Source organism: Nomascus leucogenys, chromosome 18, assembly GCF_006542625.1.
Source record: "Nomascus leucogenys isolate Asia chromosome 18, Asia_NLE_v1, whole genome shotgun sequence".
Classification (NCBI taxonomy): domain Eukaryota; kingdom Metazoa; phylum Chordata; class Mammalia; order Primates; family Hylobatidae; genus Nomascus; species Nomascus leucogenys.
In genome coordinates, this window is record NC_044398.1 from 101443154 (window position 1) to 101468866 (window position 25713).

General features: G+C 53.4%; 1 protein-coding gene across 16 annotated transcripts in view; it reads right to left on the bottom strand.

The window, feature by feature from the left end:
* CRAMP1 (cramped chromatin regulator homolog 1) overlaps nucleotides 1-25713 on the bottom strand; it is a 67218-nt gene that overhangs the window by 15294 nt on the left and 26211 nt on the right. For 8 of the 16 annotated variants that reach the window (XM_030798341.1, XM_030798340.1, XM_030798342.1 and 5 more), the window contains exons 6-13: nucleotides 23110-23158; nucleotides 11259-11344; nucleotides 10705-10828; nucleotides 8573-8654; nucleotides 6880-7995; nucleotides 3782-3959; nucleotides 1072-1253; nucleotides 908-982 (exon numbers count right to left, since the gene is read on the bottom strand). In XM_030798341.1, coding sequence (XP_030654201.1) covers nucleotides 908-982; nucleotides 1072-1253; nucleotides 3782-3959; nucleotides 6880-7995; nucleotides 8573-8654; nucleotides 10705-10828; nucleotides 11259-11344; nucleotides 23110-23158 — 1892 coding nt within the window. The other 8 variants (XM_030798345.1, XM_030798347.1, XM_030798346.1 and 5 more) reach the window with 8 other exon arrangements.

The following is a 25713-nucleotide window of genomic DNA, read 5'->3' on the forward strand; positions in this document are numbered from 1 at the left end:
GCCAAGGGCTGGCAGGAGAAGGCAACGTGAGTTCACAGGAGCAGGGTTTCCTTTCTGGGTGCTAACGTTCTGGGATTAGACCATGGTGATGGTTGTACACATTGTGACCACTGAGTCATAGGGTTTAAATGGGCAAACATTATGATATGTGAATTCTCTATCTATAAAGTTGTTTTAAATTAAACAAGACAACAGTCAGGCTGGAGGTGGCGCCTGTGCCATAGTTTTCAAGAACGCTGGTCTTAGTCTGAACAAAGAACACCCAAGATTTAGCAGGCCCTTTCTTCCTAAGACTGTTCAGGCAATGGCTCATTACTAATCTCAAGGGAGAAAGAGATTTCTAAGAGTCTAACAAAAGGGAACCTGTGCATTAATCCAAAATAACACACGTCCATAAATTTCTAAGGCCATAATTACCTCAGACTTCCCATCTCACTTTCTGTATTTTTATGCTTCAGAATGCCAGGCTCTTCTTCTGAGGTGCCTCTGAGTCCCTGGCTGTCCCCCAGGCTTGTATACGGCATCCTCGGGGACTCCCGGGGAGCTCACGAGAGGCCTGGGCTCTCGCCGACCCACAGGCCCTGGCACCTGCTCCCACAGACTAAATGTTTATAAATAGGTGTTGAGAGTCCATAAATACATCCCAGTCTGGGACACTCTTTGGACTTGAATCCCTACAACTGTCTTTTTGGCAAGTGGATTTCCATGTTGTTGAAAGATTACCTTCACTTCTGGGTACCATTAAGTTCACTGTTATTACTTGTATTTTTACCCTACTCACAAGAGGGAAGTAAGGGGCAGGAATTTCCCACATTTTACACCATGAAAACGTGAGAGAGGGAAGAAGCCCTGTGTCCTGGTTGGCCCAGCCACGAGGCGACACGTTCAGACTTGAGAAGACCCTGACCTGGACCACCAGTGGCTTCCGCAGGTGCCGGTTCCGCAGCTTCCGGGGCTTTGGCAGGAAGAAATCCGACTGCATCTGTAAGGGAGCAGCGTCCGGCACCTGAAGGTGCGCTCTCCAGACCACGGGGACGCTCACACACGGGCGGCCCGGCCCCACACACTCACGCTGATGGAGTTCAGATGCTGGCGGAAAGTCAGCTCTGCTTCTTTACTGGGAGAGAAGAGCTTCCCATGTCGGCTGTTGGGTGGCAAGGTTGTCGGGACAGCAAAAAGGCCGCCATCTGAGTCATTGCTTCCTGTGCTGGAGGGACCAGGCACCAAGAGGGGTCTTGGAGGATTTCTCAAACCTGGAAGAGGAGAGGAGAGAATCAACGTGACAGCATTCATACCTAGCAACAGGTCCAGGGTCACGGAATTCTGTTGGGAAGAAAGTCAGAAAGACATTCTCGTGGCAACCTGTTGGATTGTCTTGAAAGGAGACACCTCTATCTCAGTCCCATATAAAGACTGATTTTCTGTCCTTCTCACTGAAATTCTTGTTCCCATTTTGAGCAGACCACTGGTCTCCTGGATAGGACAAAAGCACTTCACCACTTCGCCCAGTGCTCAGGGGTAAGGGCAGATAAGACACCAAAGATGTTCCAGGGCTAGAAGAGCCTTCAGGATCTCTAGGGGAGACCAGAAGTCAGTCAACTTTCTTGGTTGGGCCAGATAACCAATGTCCACTCTGTAGACCATACTGTCTCTGGGGCAACTGAGCCGTGCACAATAGCAACTACAGACAACATGTGAACAAATGAGTGTGGCTGTGTGCCAATAAAACTTTATTTATAAACAGCAGGCAGTGAGCTGGATCTGGGCTGCAGGCCTATAGCTTGCTGCTGCCTGGTGTAAATCTCTAGTTTTTAGAAAACAGACCCAGAGGTAAAAGAACAGGAAATATTTGAGAGTTAGTACTGTGGGATCCTGCTAAATGTTTTCATCATTGTCAGTGCTGCTATAAATCACCCTGAGAATTCATGGTAGGCCAGCCTGGCCAACATAGCGAAACCCTGTCTCCACTAAAAACAAAAATTAGCCGAGCATGGTGGCACATGCCTGTAACCCCAACTACTCAGGTGGCTGAAGCAGGAGAATCGCTTGAACCCAGGAGGTGGAGGTTGCAGTGAGCTGAGATCACGCCATTGCACTCCAGCCTGGGCGACAGAGCGAGACTCCATCTCCAAAAAAAAAAAAAAAAAAATTCATTCATAGTAGGGAATGGCCCCCTCTCACAGGACCCCTCACCTGGCCCCTCTGTCACCCAGGAGGCCAGGACCTCTCACCTGGCCCCCTCTGTCACCCAGGCTGGAGTGCAGTGGCAGTCACGGCTGAGTGCGGCCTTGAACTCCTGGGTTCAAGCGATCCTACCACCTCAGCCTCCTGAGTACCTGGGACCACAGGTATGAGCTGTAACATTCAACTACTTTTTTTATTTTTACATTTTGTAGAGATGGGGTCTTGCTATGTTGCCCAGGCTGGCCTCAAGTGATCCTCTTGCCTTGGTCTCCCAGGGTGCTGGGATTATAGGCATGGGCCACTGTTCCAGGCCTTATTTTACCTTGAAAACTCATTCTTTTTTTTTTTTTTTTTTGAGATGGTGTCTTGCTCCGTCGCCCGAACTGGAGTGCAGTGGCGCAATCTTGGCTTATTGCAACCTCCGCCTTCCGGGTTCAAGTGATTCTCCTGCCTCAGCCTCCAGAGTAGCTGGGATTAACAGGCACGCATCACCACGTCCGGCTAATTTTTTTTTTTTTTTTTTTTTTGAGACGGAGTCTCGCTCTGTCGCCCAGGCTGGAGTGCAGTGGCGCAATCTCGGCTCACTGCAAGCTCCGCCTCCCGGGTTCACACCATTCTCCTGCCTCAGCCTCTCCGAGTAGCTGGGACTACAGGCGCCCGCCACCACGCCCAGCTAATTTTTATGTATTTTTAGTAGAGACGGGGTTTCACCGTGGTCTCGATCTCCTGACCTCGTGATCCGCCCGCCTCGGCCTCCCAAAGTGCTGAGATTACAAGCGTGAGCCACCGTGCTCAGCCCAGCTAATTTTTTGTATTTCTACTACAGACAGGGTTTCGCCATGTTGGCCAGGCTGGTATGGAACTCCTGACCTCAGGTGATCCACCGGCCTCGGCCTCCCAAAGTGCTGGGATTACAGGCATCAGCCACTGTGCTCAGTCTAAAACTCACCATTTTTACACTTAAAAATTCACCATTCTAACCATGATAATCTGCTTTATTCTAAAAATACTATGGGTTGAAAGCGAGTGAAACTGATGCTTCGGGAAACTGTTCATACTTGTCTTGAGGTTTTATGTACCAGGAACACAATTTATGATCCCTGAATTTAAATTATTTCCTATACGCAGCTGGGGTACACTGTGGACTTGCAGATTGCTCCATCTTTCTTTCCGGGACTTGTGTTAACCTGCTGGCACCTCCCCTAACTGAAGGATTCTCTATTTTGAGGTTTTACATGTAAAGAAAAACAGAAAAAAAAAAAACCTCCTCAGGGACTTTGAACCACCAACTCAGCACATTAGCGAGGCTTTTGCTGGCCCCATGAAGCAGACCCAAAGTGACCAGACTGGCAAAGGCCGGCTTCTCGCCAGCTTCTACACCCTGGGACCCCAAAGTCCTTCGCGACAAGCCCTGGCATTGCCCTCCCAATGAGGAGGCACGATTCTGCACCTTCACCCTGTCCGCTGGATCGTGGCGAGCTGGACAGTGGGGTCTGGCCTCAGGCACACCTGTGCCCTCAGCTTCAGCACGGCCCCTGAAGCCTGAGATGCCATCAGGGCAGCCGAGGCACAGGGAGTGTGGCTGCCACAGCCTCACCTGAGGAGCAGGGTGCAGAGCTGGGCGGGAAGGTCTTGCTGCTGCGGAGGGAGGCCTGGTTCCGAGGGCAGCGGGGGCTGCGAGAGCTGACGGTCACTACCTTCCCTGGGGGCGTCATCGACTGCTCCTCCTGGGCGGGCCTCACCGAGGCTGTAGAGACCGTGTTTGCTTCCAGAGCCTAGGACAGAAATGGGCCAAACAACGTCCAAACTCAGCACATGAGAAACGGCTCTTGTGTGCCCTGGAGTAGGAGGCACGAGAAAATCATCAAGCTCAGAGAGCACAGTGTCATGATGGCAAAGGCCAGGGCCATAGATGCCCGACCTCGGTGTCCCCAGAGTCGCTCGGCAGCTTGCCAGTTTTAAAAGTTACTGGTCGGCCAGGTGTGGTGGCTCACGCCTGTAATCCCAGCACTTTGGGAGGCCGAAACGAGCGGATCACGAGGTCAGGAGATCGAGACCATCCTGGCTAACACAGTGAAACGCTGTCTCTACTAAAAATACAAAAAATTAGCCGGGTGTGGTGGCGGGCGCCTGTAGTCCCAGCTACTCCGGAGGCTGAGGCAGAATGGTGTGAACCCGGGAGGTGGAGCTGGCAGTGAGCTGAGATCGCGCCACTACACTCCAGCCTGGACTACAGAGCAAGACTCCGTCTCAAAAAAATAAGAAAAAAATCAATCAATCAATAAATCAATCAAAGCCACTGGTCAGGTAAGTAATGAAAACCACTCCCTTCCTCACAAGTGCCTTTCCACGTGCTACGGCAGAGGTGGGAGGGAGGGGACCAGCCCGAAGTGCCAGCATGGGCTGTGGGAAGAGGTGCCTGATGGCAAGTGACAAGTGTCAAGAGCTCAAAGCTATATTAAAAAGTCAACATGAGACTGCAGCAGCCTCTCTGCTTGTGAGTCAGAGGAAGGAAATACAGGTCGACTTTCTAGAATCAGACACAAGCACAGATGAAGAGCACTCTGCCGGGATGAAGCCCAACTTTGGGGGGTGTGCAGGCCCATGGAGCCCAACCCCAGGGGATGTTCAGGACCACGCCACAGCCTGCAGAGCCTGCTGCCAAGTCCTGGGGTCCCTGCCTGGCTCACCACAGAAACACCACCACCGCTGGGACGACTCGGCCAGCACCCCAGCCTCTTGGCTCTCTTCCTTCTCCTCGCTCTCCTGAACACCCCACACACCCCACCCAGGGCAACCTCCCTATGGACTAAGAAGCCCTCCACCCCGTACTCTCTGCACAGCCCTGCCCGTCTGCCCACTCAGAGCCTTCAGGCCCTAGCCCCATACCCCAGGCTTTCCCCAGGACCCCTCCCACCTCATGACCCTTCCTATGCTGCTCCTTCCACCTGCGACAGTGGCTCAGCAGCCTCTGGCATCTCCTGATCTCTGGGGCTCAGGCCTTTTGGGGTGCTTCTCACAGCTCCACCAGGCAAGAGACAGCACAGGGCCAGGTGGCCCCACACCTGAGCTGCATCAGGCACCTGTCTGTCTGTCCAGTCTGCCAGGCCCACTCCAAGTCAGCATCCCTAACTAGCTCCCAGGGGATGGGGATGCCTTTCCATGTGAGATTCCTACCTGCTCTGTGTCCCAGAACTGCTGCCTGCCCTCTCAGGAGCCTACCCTGGCCCCTTCCCTGGGGCACCCAAACACAGGCGCCATGTCTCTCCTCAGCCCCTCCCATGAGCCCACCAAAAGCCAAACCTGAAAAGCCTTCTAAAGACACTGTCTTTCTCCCGAAAAGCCTTCTAAAGACACTGTCTTTCTGGTCCCTGCTTACTCACCCTGGTGTCCCCCCTACACTACCCCCGAGCCACTTTCACCCTCAGGCTTGGCCTCAGAGGTGCCTGAGGGTCGGGCTCACTCTCCATCACCCCTGCAAGAACTTTCCTTCCTCCAGCCCCCTTGATGCTCCTCAGGCAAATCTGCACATTCCTGCCACCTGTTGATGGACCAACTCTCCAGGGCAAGCCCTGCACGGGTTGGGGGCGGGAGCGGAAAACCAGCAGGAGGTGTGGGGAATGCAGGCAGAAGTGAGCATCACTCAGAAGCTGTAAGACGGCCTGTGTGGAGCAGCGGGTGTGTGGGGGCTCATGAGCGCCCGAGTCCCGAGTCCCCCCAGCACAGGGACATGTGAGCCTCACACACATTCCGACCATGAAACAGCGCTAAGGGGTCCACGGTGACCTGCAGCTCCTGCCCAGCTCATCCTTTGAGCCTCTCGCTCATGTCCAGCAGCTTGCCAGCCCCTAAACATGCCATTTCAGGATGGATCTGCCGTGGGACCTTGCCCTCTTGCACCCAGAGATCCTATCGTACTTGGGGCTGTGGGGTAGGATTACTCCCAGCAACAGTGCCTTCTGCACCCCATCTGTTGGCTCCACCAACTGGCCTCCCTGTGGTAAGGGACCCTTCCCTAGGCTCAGGGACCACCCACACACTGCAGGGACCGTCCTGTCTGGTCTCCAGCTCCAATATTCTGCTGCGGCACCACATCCCTGCTCTTCTGTCACAGCCTCTGACTTTGCCACATCTGCACAGCAGCTGGGATGGTCTTTCCAGAGCAAGAACTACACCCATCATTCTCTCTGTGGAAACCTGTTAAGAGTGATTAGATAAGCCAGAAGGCTAGCTCGGCTCCAGGCCTCACTCTGCCATCCTCGGTCCTGTGCACACTGTCCCTTCAGCTGCATGATTGGGCTTGGCAGACTCCCAGGAACACGAGGAGGCTCACAAGGTACTGCCTGCCTGTTGGCTGTCTTCTTCCACGCCCCACACAGAAGAGAGCACCCAGGCCACTCATCACTGCACTTCTGGAGCCGTGCACGTAAGTGGGGACACTCATCAAGTGCCCGAGGATCCCTCCTCAAGGGAGAGGGATGTGGTCTGTGGAGAGCCTCTGTCTCCTGGATCATTTGGGTCCCTGCCTCTCCCCCTTTTTTGAGGTCCTGCAGGCTCCTGGCCCCCTGCCACAGGACTCTGTCTCTCTCATCTGGACCCCAACCATGCTGGCCCTAGCTACCCAGCAGGGAGCCCTCCAAGGCTGGGCTTGGCTTCCCTTGGGCCACCAGAGGGGCTGGGCTCCAACCCACTCACCAGCTTGGGGTTGACCTCGGTAGAAATGAGCTTCAGGAGGCAGCTGAGGAGGCGCTGCTTGTGGAGGGCGGTGGGCGGGCAGCCGGGGCGGGGGTCCTGGCGGCTGGGCCCCAGCCAGTCGTACTCCAGCTGCAGCTTGCTGGGCTTGCCCATCATGAGGTAGACTTCGGCTAGCGTGAGGCTTTCGGAGGTCTGCAGGTTCCAGCCCTCCTCACGGAGCTGCTGAGCCAGCCGGCTGGCGGGGACCTCCTTCGGGGGCCTGGTAGCAGGCTGTCCCTGAGGCGGCGGAGGCTCCACGGGGCTCCCCTTCTCCTGGAGCTCCTCTGCAGGTGCATCTGCCAAGTCTTTAGTGCAAACATCCAGCAGGAGCCCGGGGCCGGGCCTTGGGGATGGGCCAGTGGGAGCAAGGTCAGCAGACTCCTTGCTGACAGGAGCCAGCACCTCTGGGGAGGCCGCCCCACCCGGAGGGGGCTGCTCGCTCCCAGGCCGTGTGTCCGCACAGCGGCACTGCTCGGGGACAATGAGGTCCTGACAGGACTTCAGGTAGCGGGGCAAGGGGTCTAGGAGCGAGAGCTCGTCCTCCAGGTCTGGGAGCTGGCCACAGGCACACGGCAAGGCCCCTGGCTCCCGGGTGGGACTGTCCCTGCCTTCTGCAGGGGTCTTCTCAAGACATGGCCCGGTGTCCTGGTGCCTGGGAGGAGGCCCATCAGGAGCGTCTGGGCTGCTCAAGCTTAGGACAGCCCCCTCCCCAGGGGCGCTTTCGGGGGAACTCTCTCCGGAGCTCTGCGAGGCGTCAGCCGCGGGAGGGGGCCGCCCCACACCCTTGCCCTCGGCTCCGCTCCGCGGGCATTTCACCTGGCCCCGGGCCGTGCCCTGCCCACTCTGGATGCCCAGGATCTGGGCTGGGGGCAGCACGTGGGCGTCCTTGGCACTCTGCTTGCACCGGCCGCCCTCCTGCCAGTGCACTGTGCAGAAGGCCTTGGAGTGCACCACGCGAGCCACGCCCGGCAGCGGCGTCAGTGTACAGTTCTCGCCTGGGAACAAGTGCAGTGTCACCTTCTCCTGCGTTGGTGCGGAGCATGAGTCCTGCAGCTGCCGCTCCTCGAGTGTCTTCCGCTGAGTGCCCGTCAAGGAAGGCCCATGCTGACTGGCACTGAGGTCGGGATGCTTACCAGGCACACAGGTACAGACACGAGCCATGCTCCCCACTGGCATCCCCCAGGGTATAAATCATGCCCCCAACCCAGGGCTTTCCTCACACCACTACCCAATAATGCTGACCTGGGCACTTAGTACCTTCAGGAAATTCACACCTGACACGCACCAAGCCTCTGTGGGGAGCGGGCAGGGCCGGGAGCCAGCCATGGATGTGAAGAAGGCTGGGCTGACCCCTGGTCGTTTTGCTCAACCTGCGGGCAGGAATGCTTTGGCCACACCCCATGGGCCAGACACAGGCCACTGACATCGTGGAGAGCTCGCTGTGACTGAGTTCTAGCACTGCAAGGCCACAGAGGGGCCTCCACACCCAGGGAATAAGGGGCTCCGGGTTATGGTTCCAGATGTACACCATGTCACGGCACGGCTGTTCTGCCCACGGGGACCATGACGATGACAGGCACAGGGAGGCGTGGTCCATCTCCGGGCAGCGGAGGCAGCGCAGCCTGGACGGTTTGCTTTAGCTGGAAAAGGATACAACTCGCACCTCGTGGAGTGCCCACTTCTGCTTCAAGAATTCGATGAGGCTGGAGACCTTTCGATGTAGCTCCACGATCATCCTATGGAGACGACAGACAGGAGGAAGTGAGGTTCGCAGAACAGGGAGGAAACCATCTGAAGAGTCGTGAGGCTGCTTACAGCAGGAGGGTGCCAAAAGAGACAAGGGACCTCCGGAGAGGCACCCAGGAGCGGGCGTCCGCAGGGCCCTTGGCTCCTGTGGCTAAAAACCCGCCCTTCCAGCTGTGATGGCCAGAGATTCACACAGAGCTAAAGAAAACAACACAGAGATCCCAAGAATTCTTTGCCAGCAGAACGTCTCCGCCAGGGCGTGGACGCTGGCGCACAGCCTCTGCCTAGTCTACGAGCTCCTTTTGGCTTCAGGAAGGGCGGGCCTGGACAGTGTTAATACATTCTGAGGAAGAAGTACACGAGCAGAAGGAATGAAGTACTGATGCGCTATAATGGGTGAACCTCGAAAGCATCACGCCCAGTGAAAGATGCCGGGCCCAGAGGCCTCTGAGTGTGATTCCATTTCTACGAAACATTCACAGTAGGCAAGTCCACTGAGACACAAACAGGACTGGGAGGTGCCAGCGGCTGTGGGAGGGTGAGAATCGAGGAGTGAGTGCTAAGGTGCACGGGGCCTCTTCTAGCGTGATGAAAATGTTCTGGAGCTGGACAGAGGTGGTGGCCGTACCACACTGTGATTTGTGTTAAATGCCACTGAACTATACACTTAAAAATGGCTAAATTCACCAGGCATGGTGGCGCACACCTGTAATCCCAGCACTTCGGGAGGCCGAGGCAGGAGAATCACCTGAGGTCAGAAGTTCGAGACCAGCCTGGCCAACATGGTGAAACCCTGCCTCTACTAAAAATACAAAAATTAGGCAGGTGTGATGGTGGGCGCCTATAATCCCAGCTACTCGGGAGGCTGAGGCAGGAGAATCGCTTGAACGTGGGAGACGGAGGTTGCAGTGAGCCGAGACTGTGCCATCTGCACTCCAGCCTGAGCCACAGAGCAAGACTCCATCTCGGAAATAAAAAAAAGAAAAAAGAAAAAAAGGCTAAGTTCATTTTATGACATGTGAATTCTACCTTTTTTTTTTTTTTTTTTTTTTTGAGATGGAGTCTTGCTCTGTCGCCCAGGCTGGAGTGCAGGGGGTGCAATCTTGGCTCACTGCAACTTCTGCCTTCCACGTTCAAGCGATTCTCCTGCCTCAGCCTCCAGAGTAGCTGGAATTACAGGCACCCGCCACCGTGCCCGGCTAATTTTTTTTTGTATTTTTAGTAGAGACGGGGTTTCACCACCTTGGCCAGGCTGGTCTCAAACTCCTGACCTTGTGATCCACCCACCTTGGCCTCCCAAAGTGCTGGGATTACAGGCGTGAGCCTCCACACCCCGTCACCTCAATTTTTTTTTGTTTCTTTGTTTTTCAGACAGTCTTGCTCTATCGCCCAGGCTGGAGTGCCCTGGCGCGATCTCAGCTCACTGCAAGCTCCACCTCCCGGGTTCACGTCATTCTCCTGCCTCAGCCTCCCAAGTAGCTGGGACTACAGGTGCCCGCCACCCTGCCTGGCTAATTTTTTTTTTTATTTTTAGTAGAGATGGGCTTTCATGGTGTTAGCCAGGAAGGTCTCGATCTCCTGACCTCATGATCCACCCGCCTCGGCCTCCCAAAGTGCTGGGATTATAGGCGTGAGCCTCTGCACCCGATCACCTCATTTTTTAAAATCTACAAATGGAAAAGGGTCCATTTCCACGGTGGCGCCTTGTGCATATGCGAGCCACACGTCTCCAAGAAGCGGGTGGGAGAGGAACTGTATGGGCCTTATTGGGGGACGAGAGGAAGGCTCTGCAGCTCCTCTTCTGACTGCGACATCCCCTCCATGGCCTGAACACTGGCTGGGCGATCGCTGCCCAGGTACAGGACTGCAGCCCAGTGCTCCCTGGACTCCAGTCGCCTCCACACTGCTGCGTCCTCCTGTGATGACAGAGCATGGGGTGGACCTGCTTCTCTTGGAATTTCCTTGAGGGAAACTCACACACGTTGCTTCCAGTCCTGCTCAAACAGTTGGGACCCCGCTGCGTGCCAAAGGCCATGTTACCTGAGGCGTGGGTTCTGGGCAAGGCTCTGCACGCGGGCCCAGGCGTGGTTGTTCCGTGGCTGCAGCTCTATAGGGACTTTCAGAGGCAGGCGCACTGGCTTCTGGTCCTCTTCATCACTCAAGCCTGCAATGCAGAGGAACCATGAAAGTTTAGTGCAGACCAACCTTAAGGTAGAAAACCAAGGGCTTGGTCAGAAAAACCAGTGAAATCAGCTGTGAGCAGACGGCCTTGCAAACAGAGGCAAGGAGAGCAGAGAAACCCCAGTGAAGAAGAAACTCCAATGTGGCTGCTCAGGGGCTTGCAAAGGCCACAGACTGGTCCAGAGAGGCCATAGGAGACTCAATCCTGACAACCTCCGACCCCTCTGCTGACTGCTGTCACGGCTCTGAGCTCAACTTGACTGAGTGGACGAAGGGAGCATTTCAAGTTCAAGAGTGGTCCGTGTGCAGCCCTGGGATTAAGCAGGGTCAGACACAAAGCAACTGTGGCGGCAACCCTGTAGCTCAGCCTGCCTGTCATTGAATGGACACCACGGCAACCGCCATTCACCTACCATCCGGATCGCACAGCTTCTTCAGGGCCCGGCACATGGGCGCTTTGATCCGCAGGTTCCGCCCTTTGTAACGTACAGTGGTGGCCCTGGGAAAAGAGTTTTGAAGGAACGCTGAGGCCTGTGAGTGAACAGAAGGACAGAAGGGCCAGCACACGGAGAGGCGCTGAGCCAGGCCAGGTGGGGCCTGGCCAAGCATCCACCCCAGCCTCTCGAGCCCGCGTAGGACAGTGGGAGGACACAGTGACAAACAAGAAGTGGTGACTCTGCACATCCTGCTACTTTCCTGACCACACCTCACACTCCAAGGGACACCTGCTGTTTACAGAAAATGTGCTGTGCTCTCCTGCCTTGGTGACTGGCTTGGCACAAGCTGATGTCCCAGGCCTGGAAAAGTCACTGTCCTGGGGTCCCCTCAGATGGCCACCCTTCTCTCCACTGCCCCAGCTCTGTGCAGTCCTCCCACTTTGGGTCCTCACAGCAGAAGCTCTCAGTCCTCCTCCCCATGACCTCTCAGTCTACCTCTCCGTGACCTCTCAGTCCACCTCCCCGTGACTTCTGTGTGACCTAAATGCACCTCTACATGACCTGTGACCTTAGTCCACCTCCCCATGACCTCTGTATGACCTCAATCCACCTCTACATGACCTGTGACCTCAGTTCACCTCCCCGTGACCTCCGTGTGACCTCAATCCATCTCTAGATGACCTGTGTGACCTCAGTCCACCTGTGACCTCTGTGTGACCTCAATCCACCTCTAGGTGACCTCTGTGTGACCTCTCAGTCCACTTCTCTGTGACCTCTGTATGACCTCAGTCCACCTGTGTGACCTCAGTCCACCTCTCCTGACCCAGTCCACCTTTCTGTGACCTCTCTGTGACCTCAATCCACCTCTAGGTGACCTCCCAGTCCACCTCCCAATGACCTCTGTGTGACCTCAGCCCACCTCTCCGTGAATTCTGTGTGACCTCAATCCACCGCTAGATGACCTCTGTGTGACCTCAGTCCACCTCAACGTGACCTCTGTATGACCTCAACTCACCTCTAGGTGACCTCTGACCTCAGTCCACCTCTCCGTGACCTCTGTGACCTCTCAGTCCACCTTTCCGTGACCTGTGTGTGACCTAAATCCACCTCTAGATGACCTCTGTGCGACCTCTCAGTCGACCTCTCCATAACCTATGTGTGACCTCAGTCCACCTCTCCGTGATCTCAGTCCACTTTGTTGTGACCTCTGTGTAACCTCAGTCCACCTCTGTGACCTCTGAGTCCACCTTTTCATGACCTCTGTGTGACTTCAGTCCACCTCTCCATGACCTCTGTGACCTCTCAGTCCACCTTTTCGTGACCTCTGTGACCTCAATCCACCTTTCCATGACCTGTGACCTCTGAGTCCTCCTCTCTGTGACCTCTCAGTCCACTTCTCCGTGACCTGTGTCACCTCAATCCACCTCTCCATGACCTCTGTGTGAGCTCAGTCTACCTCTGTGACTTCTCAGTCCACCTCTATGTGACCTCCCTGTGAGGAGTTTCTGATCTGAGAGAAAAACCAACTTGAATTCCAAGGAATGGACCCCAGTCAAGACACGGCTCTGGGCAGCGGCCCACTGGCTGGTGAATGACGACAGGCTTGTGTTTTACAAAACGCTCAGGGCATGTGTATCTTGTTTTTACGGCTTTCTGCCTTAACCAATTTTAGCAATTCACCAACTCCCAGTTGCACACATCAGGTAGGAGAGTTGCTGCTTCTATATTTGCTGTTGCTATTCAATTTCTAAGAAACAGTCTATGAGAAAAGCTACAGAACACATACAGCGTGATTCTAAGGATGTGTAAAAAATTACATATTCATCTCTGTATGTATCTATATTTGTACCTGTACACTTACTTATGTAAATTCACTAGAAAAAAATTCAGAAAGACACACATGAAATGACTGTAAGTGGTTAGCTTTGATGAGATGAGCAGGATGGGGTGGTGAAGAGGGTCTTATATTTTATCTATGAATTGTTTGAAAATTGCTTAAGACTTATATTTATGCATTACTTGTATAGTTTTAAAAAAATCTTATTCCAATACAATGCTGACCAAAATTAGAGATCAAAATGTGAACAAGAGTCTGAAGCGAGTGCTGCGTGGGAGGGACTCTCCAGATGACTCCCGCAGTTTGGCTGAAAAGCAGCCTCTGCTGAGGGCGTCTAACGGAGACAGCCAGTTCTGGCAACCTCAGACAGGAAAAAAGGGTGACACCACAATCTCCATATCCCAGTAAACAAGGCTGCAATCCCCTTCCTTTTAAAAGGGTCCTAGCTCTAATTTCAGCATTATGCAGTCTCAATACCCCACAGAGATTTTACCATCACCCCAAAAACCTAAGGCTTTAATCAAGTGTCTAGGGCCAAACAAGCCGGGTACGGTGGCTCATGCCTGTAATCCCAGCACTTTGGGAGGCCAAGGTGGGCAGATCAGCTGAGGTCAGGAGTTGGAGACCAGCCTGACCAATATGACAAAACTCTGTCTCTACTAAAAATACAAAAATTAGCCGGGCGTGGTGGCATGCACCTGTAATCCCAGCTACTCGGGAGGCTGAGACAGGAGAATCACTTGAACCCAGGAGGCTGAGGTTGTAGTGAGCTGAGATTGTGCCACTGCACTCCAGCCTGGGCAACAAGAGTGAAACTCCATCTCAAAAAAAAAAAAATAGTGGCTCATGCCTACTATCGTAGGCTCAGCTCTTTGGGAGGCCGAGGCGGGCAGATCACGAGGTCAGGAGATTGAGACCATCCTGGCTAACACGGTGAAACCCCGTCTCTACAAAAAATATAAAAAATTAGCCGGGCGTGGTGGTGGGCGCCTGTAGTCCCAGCTACTCGGGAGGCTGAGGCAGGAGAATGGTGTGAACCCAGGAAGCGAAGCTTGCAGTGACCTGAGATGGCGCCACTTCACTCCAGCCTGGGCAACAGAGCAAGACTCCGTCTCAAAAAATAATAATAATAATAAGGCCAAACAAACAGTGACGTCCCAACTGGCAGAAGGGCAGGAGCAGCAGCTGGGTTTCAGTAGCTATGGAAAGCTCAACAATCCCTCGTGCATGGCAGCTACTCTTCTATCTATCCATTGACCGTGCCTATACCCACCCACTCATGTGTCCATCCATCCATCCACTCACGTGTCTGTCTGTCCACCCACCCAACTACTGACTGAGTGCCTTCTATGCTGGGAATCAAACACAGGATACCAAAGGACAGAGCTGAGCCTTGGAAAGCCTAACCAAAGAGTCAAGAAGACGGTAGAAAAAAAGCTTCCATGCCCTCACCCCCTTTCTGTCTGTACAGATTTTGTCTTGAGGGATAATTTAGAGAGGATGAGTCCCCAGAGAACAACATGTTCTACTGAGACAAAATTCTTCTTTTTTTTTTTGACATCGAGTCTTGCTCTGTCGCCCAGGCTGGAGTGCAGTGGCATGACCTCGGCTCACTGCAAGCTCCGCCTCCCGGGTTCACGCCATTCTCCTACCTCAGCCTGCAGAGTAGCTGGGACTACAGGCGCCTGCCACCACGCACGGATAATTTTTTGTATTTTTAGTAGAGACGGGGTTTCACCGCGTTAGCCAGGATGGTCTCGATCTCCTGACCTCGTGATCCGCCCGCCTCGGCCTCCCAAAGTGCTGGGATTACAGGCGTGAGCCACCGCTCCTGGCCTGAGACAAAATTCTTAAACCACCTTAACCCAGCTGAAATACACAGATAAGTGCCACAGCAGTTTTATGAACATTAATGATGTCAGAGTAGGTCTGCAGCAGAAGGAACCAGGGGAAACATTGGTCAAAAGCAGTCATTAAGCATGGAAGCATGGAGCGTGGCGTCAATTCTTTTTTCTTTTTTTTTTTTTTTTTTTTGAGACAGAGTCTCACTGTGTTGCCCAGCCTGGAGTGCAGTGGTACAATCTCGGCTCACTGCAAGCTCCACCTCCTGGGCTCAAGTGATCCTCCTGCCACAGCCTCCCAAGTAGCTGGGACTACAGGTGCCCACCACCACCCCTGGCTAATTTTTTGTATTTTTAGTAGAGACAGGGTTTCTCCATGTTGGCCAGGCTGGAACTCCTGACCTCAAGTGATTCGCCAGCCGCAGCCTCCCAAAGTGCTGGGATTACAGGCGTGAGCCACTGTACCCGGCTCGAGTCAATTCTAAAATAATCTCCTCCAATGAAGTGCTCTGGAAACAAATGGACGTTTCCGCTCACCGTTTTTTATTCCATCTGCCCCAAAACAGTGGTAGGCAAGATTTAAACAGCTGGCAGAGCTGTGTCATGTGGCACCTGTGTTTTCAATAATCACATTTTCCGTTAAACTGCTATTTTGTGACTTCCTTTTTTTCCTTCAATAAAACTAAGTGCACCCTTCTGCATTCATACGGAACCATTCTGAGATTATAATCCTCCGTCTTTTTCTCTCAAATGGAAGTTCTACGACCGACTTGAGGCTGTGGCACTGAACAAGATGAAAAGCCATGTTAAAGTGCGAAAGCCAGGAGGACCCTTAGGCCTGGTCACAGTTCCGGGACGTGGTCCATACCTCCCCACCCTCGCATCAGCCTGGAAGCTGTAAGACAGGCTAAGACTTCCCAGATAGGCCCGGCACAGGGGTTTAAGAGGTGCTGTCTATAGAAGAATCACAAGCTGACCTCTAAGTGAGCCCTCAAACAGAGGCTCTATTTACACCCCTCCATGAGTAGCTTTTTTTTTTTTTTTTTTTTTTGAGACAGAGTCTCGCTCTGTCACCCAGGCTGGAGTGCAGTGGCATGATCTCGGCTCACTGCAAGCTCCGCCTCCTGGGTTCACGCCATTCTCCTGCCTCAGCCTCTCCGAGTAGCTGGGACTACAGGCGCCCGCCACCACGCCTGGCCAATTTTTTTGTATTTTTAGTAGAGACGGGGTTTCACCGTGGTCTCGATCTCCTGACCTCGTGATCTGCCCGCCTCGGCCTCCCAAAGTGCTGGGATTACAAGCATGAGCCACCGCGCCTGCACACTTTTTTTTTTTTTTTAAAGGCAGAGTCTCACTCTGTCGCCCAGGCTGGAGTGCAGTGGTGCCATCTTGGCTCACTAAAACCTCTGCCTCCCAATCCAGGGCCTTAGGCGATTCTCATGCCTCAGCCTCCCGAGTAGGTGGGACTACAGGCATACATCACCATACACCCGGCTAATTTTGTATTTTTAATACAGACGGGATTTCACCATGTTGGCCAGGCTGGTCTCAAACTCCTGGCCTCAAGTGATCCACCCGCCTCGGCCTCCCAAAGTGCTGGCATTACAGACGTGAGCCACCACGCCTAGGTGAATAGCATTTCAGAATAGAAGTATCACTGCAGAATAGAATAGCATTTCTGAATCGAAAACAGAGTAACTCCTCTATGTGTATGGGAGCCTGGCTTTTGTTTCTGATAGATTTATTTTCTTCTCTGCAAAGCCACTTGATAAATCTAATAAGTACGTGATAAACTTATGCCTCTGGGTCTGTGAACAACGTAGTAAGCTTTCGCTTTAGTTTAGAGCTTTACTCAATTCATTTAGTCCTTAATTTAATTTTACAATTCTAAAACCAAAAGAAGATTCACAGTTAATCGAAACAGGTCTGCATGAGAGGTAGGGACGGCAGCAAGTCAAATACCGCAATCGCTTTTGGGCTGAAATCCAGGGGTAGCCTCCCACTGGCACTTCAGTCATTTTTCCAATCTCTCACCTTGACAGGTTTCCCTGTTTGATCGTAAACACAAACGTCTGCTGGTCAAAGAATGGTCACAAAAGTTGACAGAACAGAAGGTCCAGAAGGGACCCACACGGTACAGTCAACTGATGTTTGACAAGGATGCAAAGGCCACTCAGTGGAGGAGAGACAGTCCTTTCAGATGGCGCAGCTTGACACCCACAGGCCAAAAGCAAAGCTCCACCTAAACTTCACATGGTACACAAAAGTTAATTCAAAGCAGATCATGGATTTAAATGTAAAACTAGAAAACTTCCAGAAGAAAACACAGGGGCATATCTCTGTGACCTTGGGTTAGGCAAAGAGTTCTTAGATGTCATATTAAAAGCATAAACCATAGAAGAAAACAGGGACGGACTTGACTTCATCAAAGCAAAGGACTTTCACTCTGTGCAAGACAGTAAGTGAACGAAAAGACAGGCCACAGTCTAGGAGAAAGTATTAGCAGATGGAGTATCCGACAGAAGACTTGTGTCTACAATATACAAAGAATTCTCTAAACTCAGGAAGAAGAAAACAGGCACAAGATATGAACAGGCACTTCACCAAAGACACACAGCAAATAAGCACGAGAAAGACACTCGGCGTCATGAGTCATCAGGGAAACCCATCAAAACCACCGCATGATGCCACTCCACACCTACTAGGGTGCCTTTAGAAAGACAAACACCCCGAACGCGCGAGTGCTGGGGAGTGTGGGAAGCAACTGCAACTCCCTTGGAAGAGTCTGGCAGCTCCATGTAAAGCCAAACACACACTCCCACCTCCTCCTCCTGGGGACCAAAAACCATACTCACACAAAAACCTGGAGGCAAAGCCTGGGCACTTCTTCATCAACACTAAAACACTGCAAACAGCCCTGGGTCCTTCCACTCGGAAGGGATAACAGAGTGCAGCATGTCGACACCGTGGAACATGACTCAGCAGGTGAAAGTATAAGCTGTAGATCCACAAGTCAACACAGAAGAGTCTCGAGGGTATACTGCTGAGTGGGGACACCCATCTCAGAAGGCTGCACACCACGATTCCCTTTAGATGGCTTTCTGGAAAAGGCAAAATTACAGGGAACGGAGAGCGGCGCAAAGGGTGCCTGGGGCAAGGTGTGGGGGAGGGACAGAAGGGGACTTGGGGGTTGCTGGCAGTGTTCCATATCTTGACAGCGGTGGCAGCTACACAACTCTACGAATTTGTGAAAACTTCTAGGACTGTAAGTGAAGAGGCCAATCTACAAAACCAAGCCCAGGATGATTCCAATGTGACGACGACACTCGGGGAAAGGTGCAGCTAGACAGAGTGGGAGACCAGTGGCTGCTGGGGTGCAGCTAGAGAGAGTGAGACCAGTGGCTTCTGGGGGCACTAGGAAGCAACATGCAGAGCACAGGGTGTTCAGGGCAGTGAACTGCCCCCGTGTGACGACAGAAGGGTGGGCACATGTCATTACCCATCTGTCCAAAGCCACAGAAAGCACACCACTGAGTGGGCCTGTAAGTAAACTACAGACTCTGAGTGATGAAGAAGGGTCAAGGAAAGTTCATGAGTTGTGATAAAGGGACCACACGAATGCAAAGTGTTAATTACACCTGTAATCCCAGCACTTTGGGAGGCCAAGGTGGGAGGATAACCTGAGGTCGAGAGTTCAAGACCAGCCTGGCCAACATGGTGAAACTCCATCTCTACTAAAAATATAAAAAATCAGCCGGGCGTGGTGGTGGGCGCCTGTAATCCCAGCTAGTTGGGAAGCTGCGGCACGAGAATTGCTTAAACCTGGGAGGCGGAGGTTGCAGTGAGCCAAGATCGCGCCAGTGCACTCCAGCCTGGGCAACAGAGCAAGACTCCATCTCAAACAAAACAAAACAAACTAAACCAACAAAGTGTTAATAACAGGGGAAACCATGTGTGGGGCAGGGGAGGGGCGTAGTTCTGTACACAATTTTTCTGTAAACTTAAAACTGCTCTAAAAACTAAAACGTTTCAGAACAAACTTCTATAACTGTATGACAAAAAGCAAAAAAAAAGAACGAAAGTTAAAATATTAAAGCAAAAAATGGGTCGGGTGCGGTGGATCATGCCTGTAACATCAGTGCTTTGGGAGGCTGAGGTGGGAGGATCACTTGAGCCCAGGAGTTTGAGACCTGCCTGGGCAACATGGCGAAACCCCGCCTCTATTTAAAAAAGCAAAGAAGGAAAAAGAATGTACACACCACACGGCACCACCTCCAACAGCATCCCCATCTCTTCTCCACAGGGAACGAGGCACAGTTTTACCCAGAACGAGAGGCTCTCCTGCTGCAAACCCTCCTGTGCTCAGAGCCGGGACTGGCCCAGCCCTCCAGCCTCAGCTCTGCACTCTTCCTCTCCCCTCCCCTCCTGAGGCTTCCATGACCCAGTTCCTCCTTCCCACCTTCCTTTCCCTGGGCCAGGTGATTCCCCAACTCTTTGTGTGGCCCCTGATCGCTTCTTTCTTTAAGACGTTGGCCACCACCTTGGAAAAGCCTTCCCTAGATGCCCCAGGCAGGTTCCCTTCCTGCCAGTTGCCATGTCTGCACCCACCTGCCACGTCAATTTCATCATAACTTCCATCCCCAGTTACTGTACATGTCTACACCACACGCTAAGGTGACCCGCTCAATGGACACACATCAGCTGCCACACCACAGCTCTCACTGCTGCATAACCAGCACCCATTCGTGTGCCAGGCACACACAGGCACCCAGACATTTCTAGAACCAATGAACACACTAATTAGCAGCCCTTCTGCCTCAGATCTCTCCGTGGGTGCAGACAGAAATCTTTCCTTGCTGGTACCATGCTGTTCCAAACCTTTTCTCCGTGTCTCACACCTCTCTGGAGGATGACAACACGACAGGTGAGGCTGGGGCCCAGAGAGTCAGGTGAGCATGGCCAGGTCCCTTAGTGCAGGCCCCCACTCTCGCTGGGGCCTCACCCAGCACTCGGTCCAGGAGTCAGCACTGCCTTTACCTGCCGTTTGCCAAAATCCTTGGCTACACGGGCAAATTCTCCATCAGCGCCCACACCTGAGCTCACCCTTTCTTTTGCCACCTGCCCAGTCTTTTCCAGACAAGCTGGTAGCCAGGTGAGCTACCTCGACACTAGCTTCTTTAAGAAAAAGGGGGGCCGGGCGCGGTGGCTCACGCTTGTAATGCCAGCACTTTGGGAGGCCAAGGCAGGCGGATCACGAGGTCAGGAGATCGAGGCCATCCTGGCTAACACAGTGAAACCCCGTCTCTACTAAAAATACAAAAAATTAGCCGGGCGTGGTGGCGGGCGCCTGTAGTCCCAGCTACTCGGAGAGGCTGAGGCAGGAGAATGGCGTGAACCCGGGAGGCGGAGCTTGCAGTGAGCCGATATTGCGCCACTGCACTCCAGCCTGGACGACAGAGCGAGACTCCGTCTCAAAAAAAAAAGAAAAAGGGCAATCAATCTTGCCATCCTGCTGACAGGCCCACCGCCTAGGCCCACACTCAGTCATCTCAGAGCCCCTCCACTGTGAGAGCACAGCAGAGGATGACAGCCGACACTCAGCCATGCCGCCTTCTGGCCAACATGCCCAACATGCAGCCTGGAGGAGCTGGGGACCCACGCCAGGCTCTCTCTTCATTTGGTTCTCAGAGTGGCACATGGCACGACTGTAAATGGCACCAAGCGTGCTGCATAAGCTCACGACGCATTTCAATGCCGCTGTCCATGCACCTGCTGCCTGGGAGGACGAGGCTGGAGGGGCGCTGCCACACATGCTACTGAGGACAGACATGGCCCAGGCCCATGCCTGCTTCTTGCCCTTCCCTCGGCAGAACCACCTGAGGGTTTTTTTTTTTCTTTCTCCTAGACAAAGTCTTCCTCTGTCACCCAGGCTGGAGCGCAGTGAAGCGATCTTGGCTCACTGCAACCTCCGCCTCTCGGGTTCAAGTGATTCTCCTGCCTCAGCCTCCCAAGTAGCTGGGATTACAGGCATGCACCACCACACCCAGCTAATTTTTGTATTTTTAGCAGAGACGGGGTTTCACCATGTTGGCCATGCTGGTTTTGAACTCCTGACCTTCTGATCCACCCTCCTTGGCCTCCCAAAGTGCTGGGATTTCAGGCGTGAGCCACCAGGCCCGACCAACCTGAGAGTTCTTTATACCAGAAGGCACTTCCCCTCTGCACACTTTAGCGAGCACCTCTAGTCCTGCAAGCCACAACCCCGTCATCACTAGGGAGACTACACTCTATGACACAGCCCATAATCAAAGCCCCCCAGTTGTCCCTAGAATACCCTTTGTAACCATTTCTTCTCTTTTCCTTCCTTCGTTTTTTTTAAAGGCCCAAGACCTGCACAAAGCTACTACCTGCATTTGTTTGTCAAGTGTCTCCAGTCCCTGGGAACTCCCTGTGCCCGTGTCGTCAGAAGTAATCTATTTCTTAAATAAGTTCTCCTGTGGATGGTGCTGCAGATGCCCACCACGCCCCTGCTGGGCAGCACATCTGTGTTTTGGCAAAAGGAACACTCGTCGGACAGGCCACTCCGTGCACTGTCCTCAAGCATAAAGCAGAGTCCAGAACTCTGGCTTCATTCCATGAATCATGGAGGAAATGAAACAAAAGGTGAAGTAAGATTTGCCCCAAGTCTGGATCCTGGGGCAGTGTTTTCCCTCATGGGACAGCCCCTTGCCTACTGGTCAGGTGACATCAGAAACCAAGGAAGCCCTGGATCTTGGGCCTTCTCAAGACGGTACCTCCAATGTGCCCAGTGCTGCTCAGGATAAGCCAGATACTGCCTGAAGGAGGTAGAGCAGGAGCGAGAGTGGGAAGGAAGCAGGGCTCTGAGGCTGGGAGGGGCGCCTGGGCAAGGCAGTGAACACCCTCCCTATGGCCGGCAGCCCCTGGCTGTACCCCAGACCCACTCTGGGAAGTCTGTTCAGTGTTGGGGCAAGCTGCACCTTCTGGTGGCTGTGGTCACCCAGTTACAGTCGTGGGCTGCAGGCTGATGGCAGCTCACACAGAGCCTGGGAATCATGCCTGACACCTGCTGTGCTGGGACTGGAGGGAAGGCCTGTGCTGGCCCAGCAGGCACTGCTCCCACTGGGGCAGGGAGGGTTACCAGGTCATCAGACACAAGCCTGGAGGAGAAGGGCCAAGGCGAAAAGCAACCAGAGGTCCAAGGGTGAAGTGCTATGGACGGAAGAGAGATGGGTAAGGACTGCTGAGGAGTGGCTGCAAGGGCAGGGCTCTGGGGTGCGGGTGGCACACCCACAAGGATCGGGGCCGGTTGTGCAGACCCAATATCTGGGGTTCAGTGAACTGGGAGCAGTCAGCCAGACTGCCGGGATAGCTCTGGTGTGGTCAGTGGGCGGGACAGATGTACGATGGGATGGCTACCCATGAGGACCCACACCAGGTGAGAAATGCACATGCACAGAACCCCACCAGGCTGTGCAGTGGGAACCCCCAGGCTGCAGAGTGGGGACCCCCTCAAGCTGTAGAGCAGGGAACCCCCAGGCTGTAGAGTAGGGTGGTGGGGCCCTGCCCTGGAGTGCAGCCCAACAGCAGCAACTGGGCAGATGTCGATTGGACCACCAGGGGCCCGGGTGTTTGTGTGGCCAGGAGAGCATGTGCCCTCTGGGAGTCAGGGGTGTGAGGGGAAGAGAGTGGCCAGTCGGAGACAGAAGCATCCGGGGCACAAGAAGGCAGGGAAGCTGTCAGAAGTGGCCCAGGACACGACAAAAATGCAATGGAAAGGAGAGGCCCTAGAAGCCGGGGACCAGCCCCACAGCACGCACAAAGGTGGAGGAAAAGAAGCACAAAAAGCAGGGCCCTGAAGGCTGCGTTGAGACCACAACGCCCAGCCAGAGACCCTCGGGAAGGAGGAGTCCAGAGAGGGCACTTCCTTCCCTCCCCGGGGCAGGCACAGGCTCCGGGCACAGTCACCACTCCCTGGACCAAGCACCTTTTGTTGGGACTGAACACGTAACTGAGAGGTTATGAAGTTTTAACTCGGAAGGTCCTCACTGAGCGTTTCAGGTTCTTTATTTTAGAGAATAAACACAAAACACCCAGAGAAGTGATGTTTCACATGGAAACTGGGACTTACCCAACCTGAATGAGTTCATTCAGCTTTGTTGCATTCTTGTCATCCATACCTTTAAATGGAAAAAATAAATAAATGAGACCATGATGTAGTTAGGAGCAAAGCCACTGAAGATTCCCATACAATTCTCCTCAATATAGACTCAAATCCCATTACCGAATATTAGAGCTCCTCTGGAATAAAAGCCCTGCAGTAGCTGCAGCCCCTCCCTCAAAGTCACACCTGCGGGTCAGCTGCCCTGGTCGTCTCCGCTCACCTGAAAGGCTGGCACGCCCCTGCCTGGCCCCCTCCTCAGGCAGGCCCACTACCCAGCCTCTGCCCAGGTGATCTGTCCTCCCAAGAGCTCCCTCCTAGGTCCCCCAGCGCCGGCCTTCCACTCATCCCTATCTGCATGGCTCAACAGCTGCTTCCTGCAGGCACCACACCTGCCCGCACACACTTCCTCCCGGGCTCATACTGACAGTGTCCGGTGTTGACCCTCCGGCCCACAGTGTGGAACCCCCAGGGCACCCAGGGTCCGCAGAATGAAGACTCCGACACCCTCTGAGTTTCCTGGAGCAGACGCCCCATTTCCTGTGACCTGCTCGGGACTCTTCACTATCTTCAAGATGTGCAAAAATGCAACTACAGTACGTTAACGGGAGAAACTAGGTGGTGGGTACTTGGGTGTTCACTGTAAAATTCTTTGAATTCTTCTGCATGTTTTGGGGGAAAAAAACTCCACAAATGACCAGGCTGAAAACCAAAACCAAAGACAAAATTGTCAAAGCAGCCGGAGACAGACAATGCACCTCGCACGGAGGAATGACGACATAGATGACCACTGACCCCTCTCATCAGAGCAGCACAGGCCAAGAGGCAGCAGACAACGGTGTCAATGTGATGAAAGAATGAACCCGTCAGATCAGAATTCTCTATCCGGCAAATACATCTTTTAAGAATGAAGATGAAATACAGAAGTTTCAGATTAATAATAACTAAGAATTCACAGCCCGCACAACTGCATGCAAAAAAATACAGGAGGTTTTTCAGAAAGAAAGGAAACAAAGCCAGATGGAAACGGAACTTCAGGAAGGAATGAAAAGCACCAGAAAAGGCTCTCATCACCAGGCGAGGCACCAAGAAAGGAACCGGTTGCGGAAACCGGCCAGGAATGGCATGCCACAGGGTCACCGTGCCCCACCTCGCCTGCTCCCGGATGAAGGGTTGGAAGCCTGGGTGCAGTGTGCCCCTCACTCAGCAATCGAGTCATTTATTTTCATCAAACTTGAGTATCCTCATGAGGCAGGAGAAAAGGGTCTAGAGGTAGGGAACCTGAGGGCAACTCACGCTGACTTCCTAGAACTAAATCACAAGGAAAACCCCAACTTTCCACACCTAAGTAACAAAACGACCAGATACGCTACTCCCTTTGCAACCCCCCCCCTTCTTTCTTCATGGCAGATGGGAAATTGAAAGTATCTCTGATTGGTTGCAGAAAGCAGAAAGCAACCAGACATTTAACATAGGAGCGTAACTTTGTAACTTCATTTCAGCCTGATTGGTTGCTTCTGCTAGGTTTGAAAAAGTCTTCCCCAAGACTGGGGCCAAGTCTTCCTTTGCAAAGAAGTGTAACTTTGTAACCAGTTTAGCTTCTGATTGGTTGTTTTCCATAACCGATCAGATGCTTGCATAGAGTGTAACCTTTGTAACTTCACTCCAGCCTCTGATTGCCGGCCACTACTTCATTTACATAGGGTGTACACCAAGCAGCCAATGGGAAACCTCTAGAGGGTATTTAAACCCCAGAAAATTCTGTAAAAGGGCTCTGGAGCCCCCACGTCCGGGCCCACTTCCACCCTGTGGCGTGTACTTTGGTTTTCAATAAATCTCTGCTTTTGTTGCTTCATTCTTCCCTTGCTTTGTTTGTGCATTTTGTCCAATTCTTTGTTTGAAATGCCAAGAACCCAGACACCTTCCACCTCTCAGAAACTTCTAGGGAGGAAACCAGAACAAGTAGTGGTGCAAAAGGACCAGGAAACAAGGAGTGGGAACACGTGGTCAAGATGGGGTTTTCCTTTATCTGGGGAAGATGAGAGCTGGGAGAGCTGTGGCGTAAACTTGGGGCCTGGGATGCTTCCTGAGGCTGAGAAAGGGCAGATGAGAGGCGGCAGGAACAGGCATGAGGAGCTGGGACACGAGGCTCACAGACATGAGTGCAGGCTGGGACAGGCGGGCTGGAGGAGGGAAGAGAAGGAGTGGCTGGGCCCACAGGGGACAGACCCAGTGGGGAAGTGCAGGAGGGCAGGGCCTCCCACACACAAACGCCACACTAGATTGCAGCAGCCACCCCGCAGGACACAGCAAGGCATGGAGGGGCAGCAAGGGGTCAGAGTGTGGCGCAGGCCTGGCACAGACAGGGCGACTGCTCCGTATCTGTCCTCTCAGCCCCACCACCCGCCCTGAGCTAGCTGTGACATGCTAGCTGGCGTGGTCGTGCGGTATCCCACTGAAGAGGGGGGATCCCCTACAGTGCCCACTGGACAGCCCAGGCATGCTCTCTTCTATGAAGTCAGGCAGAAGAGGCAGGGCTGAGGGGCGCTGGGCACAAGCGCCTGGTAAGGCTAC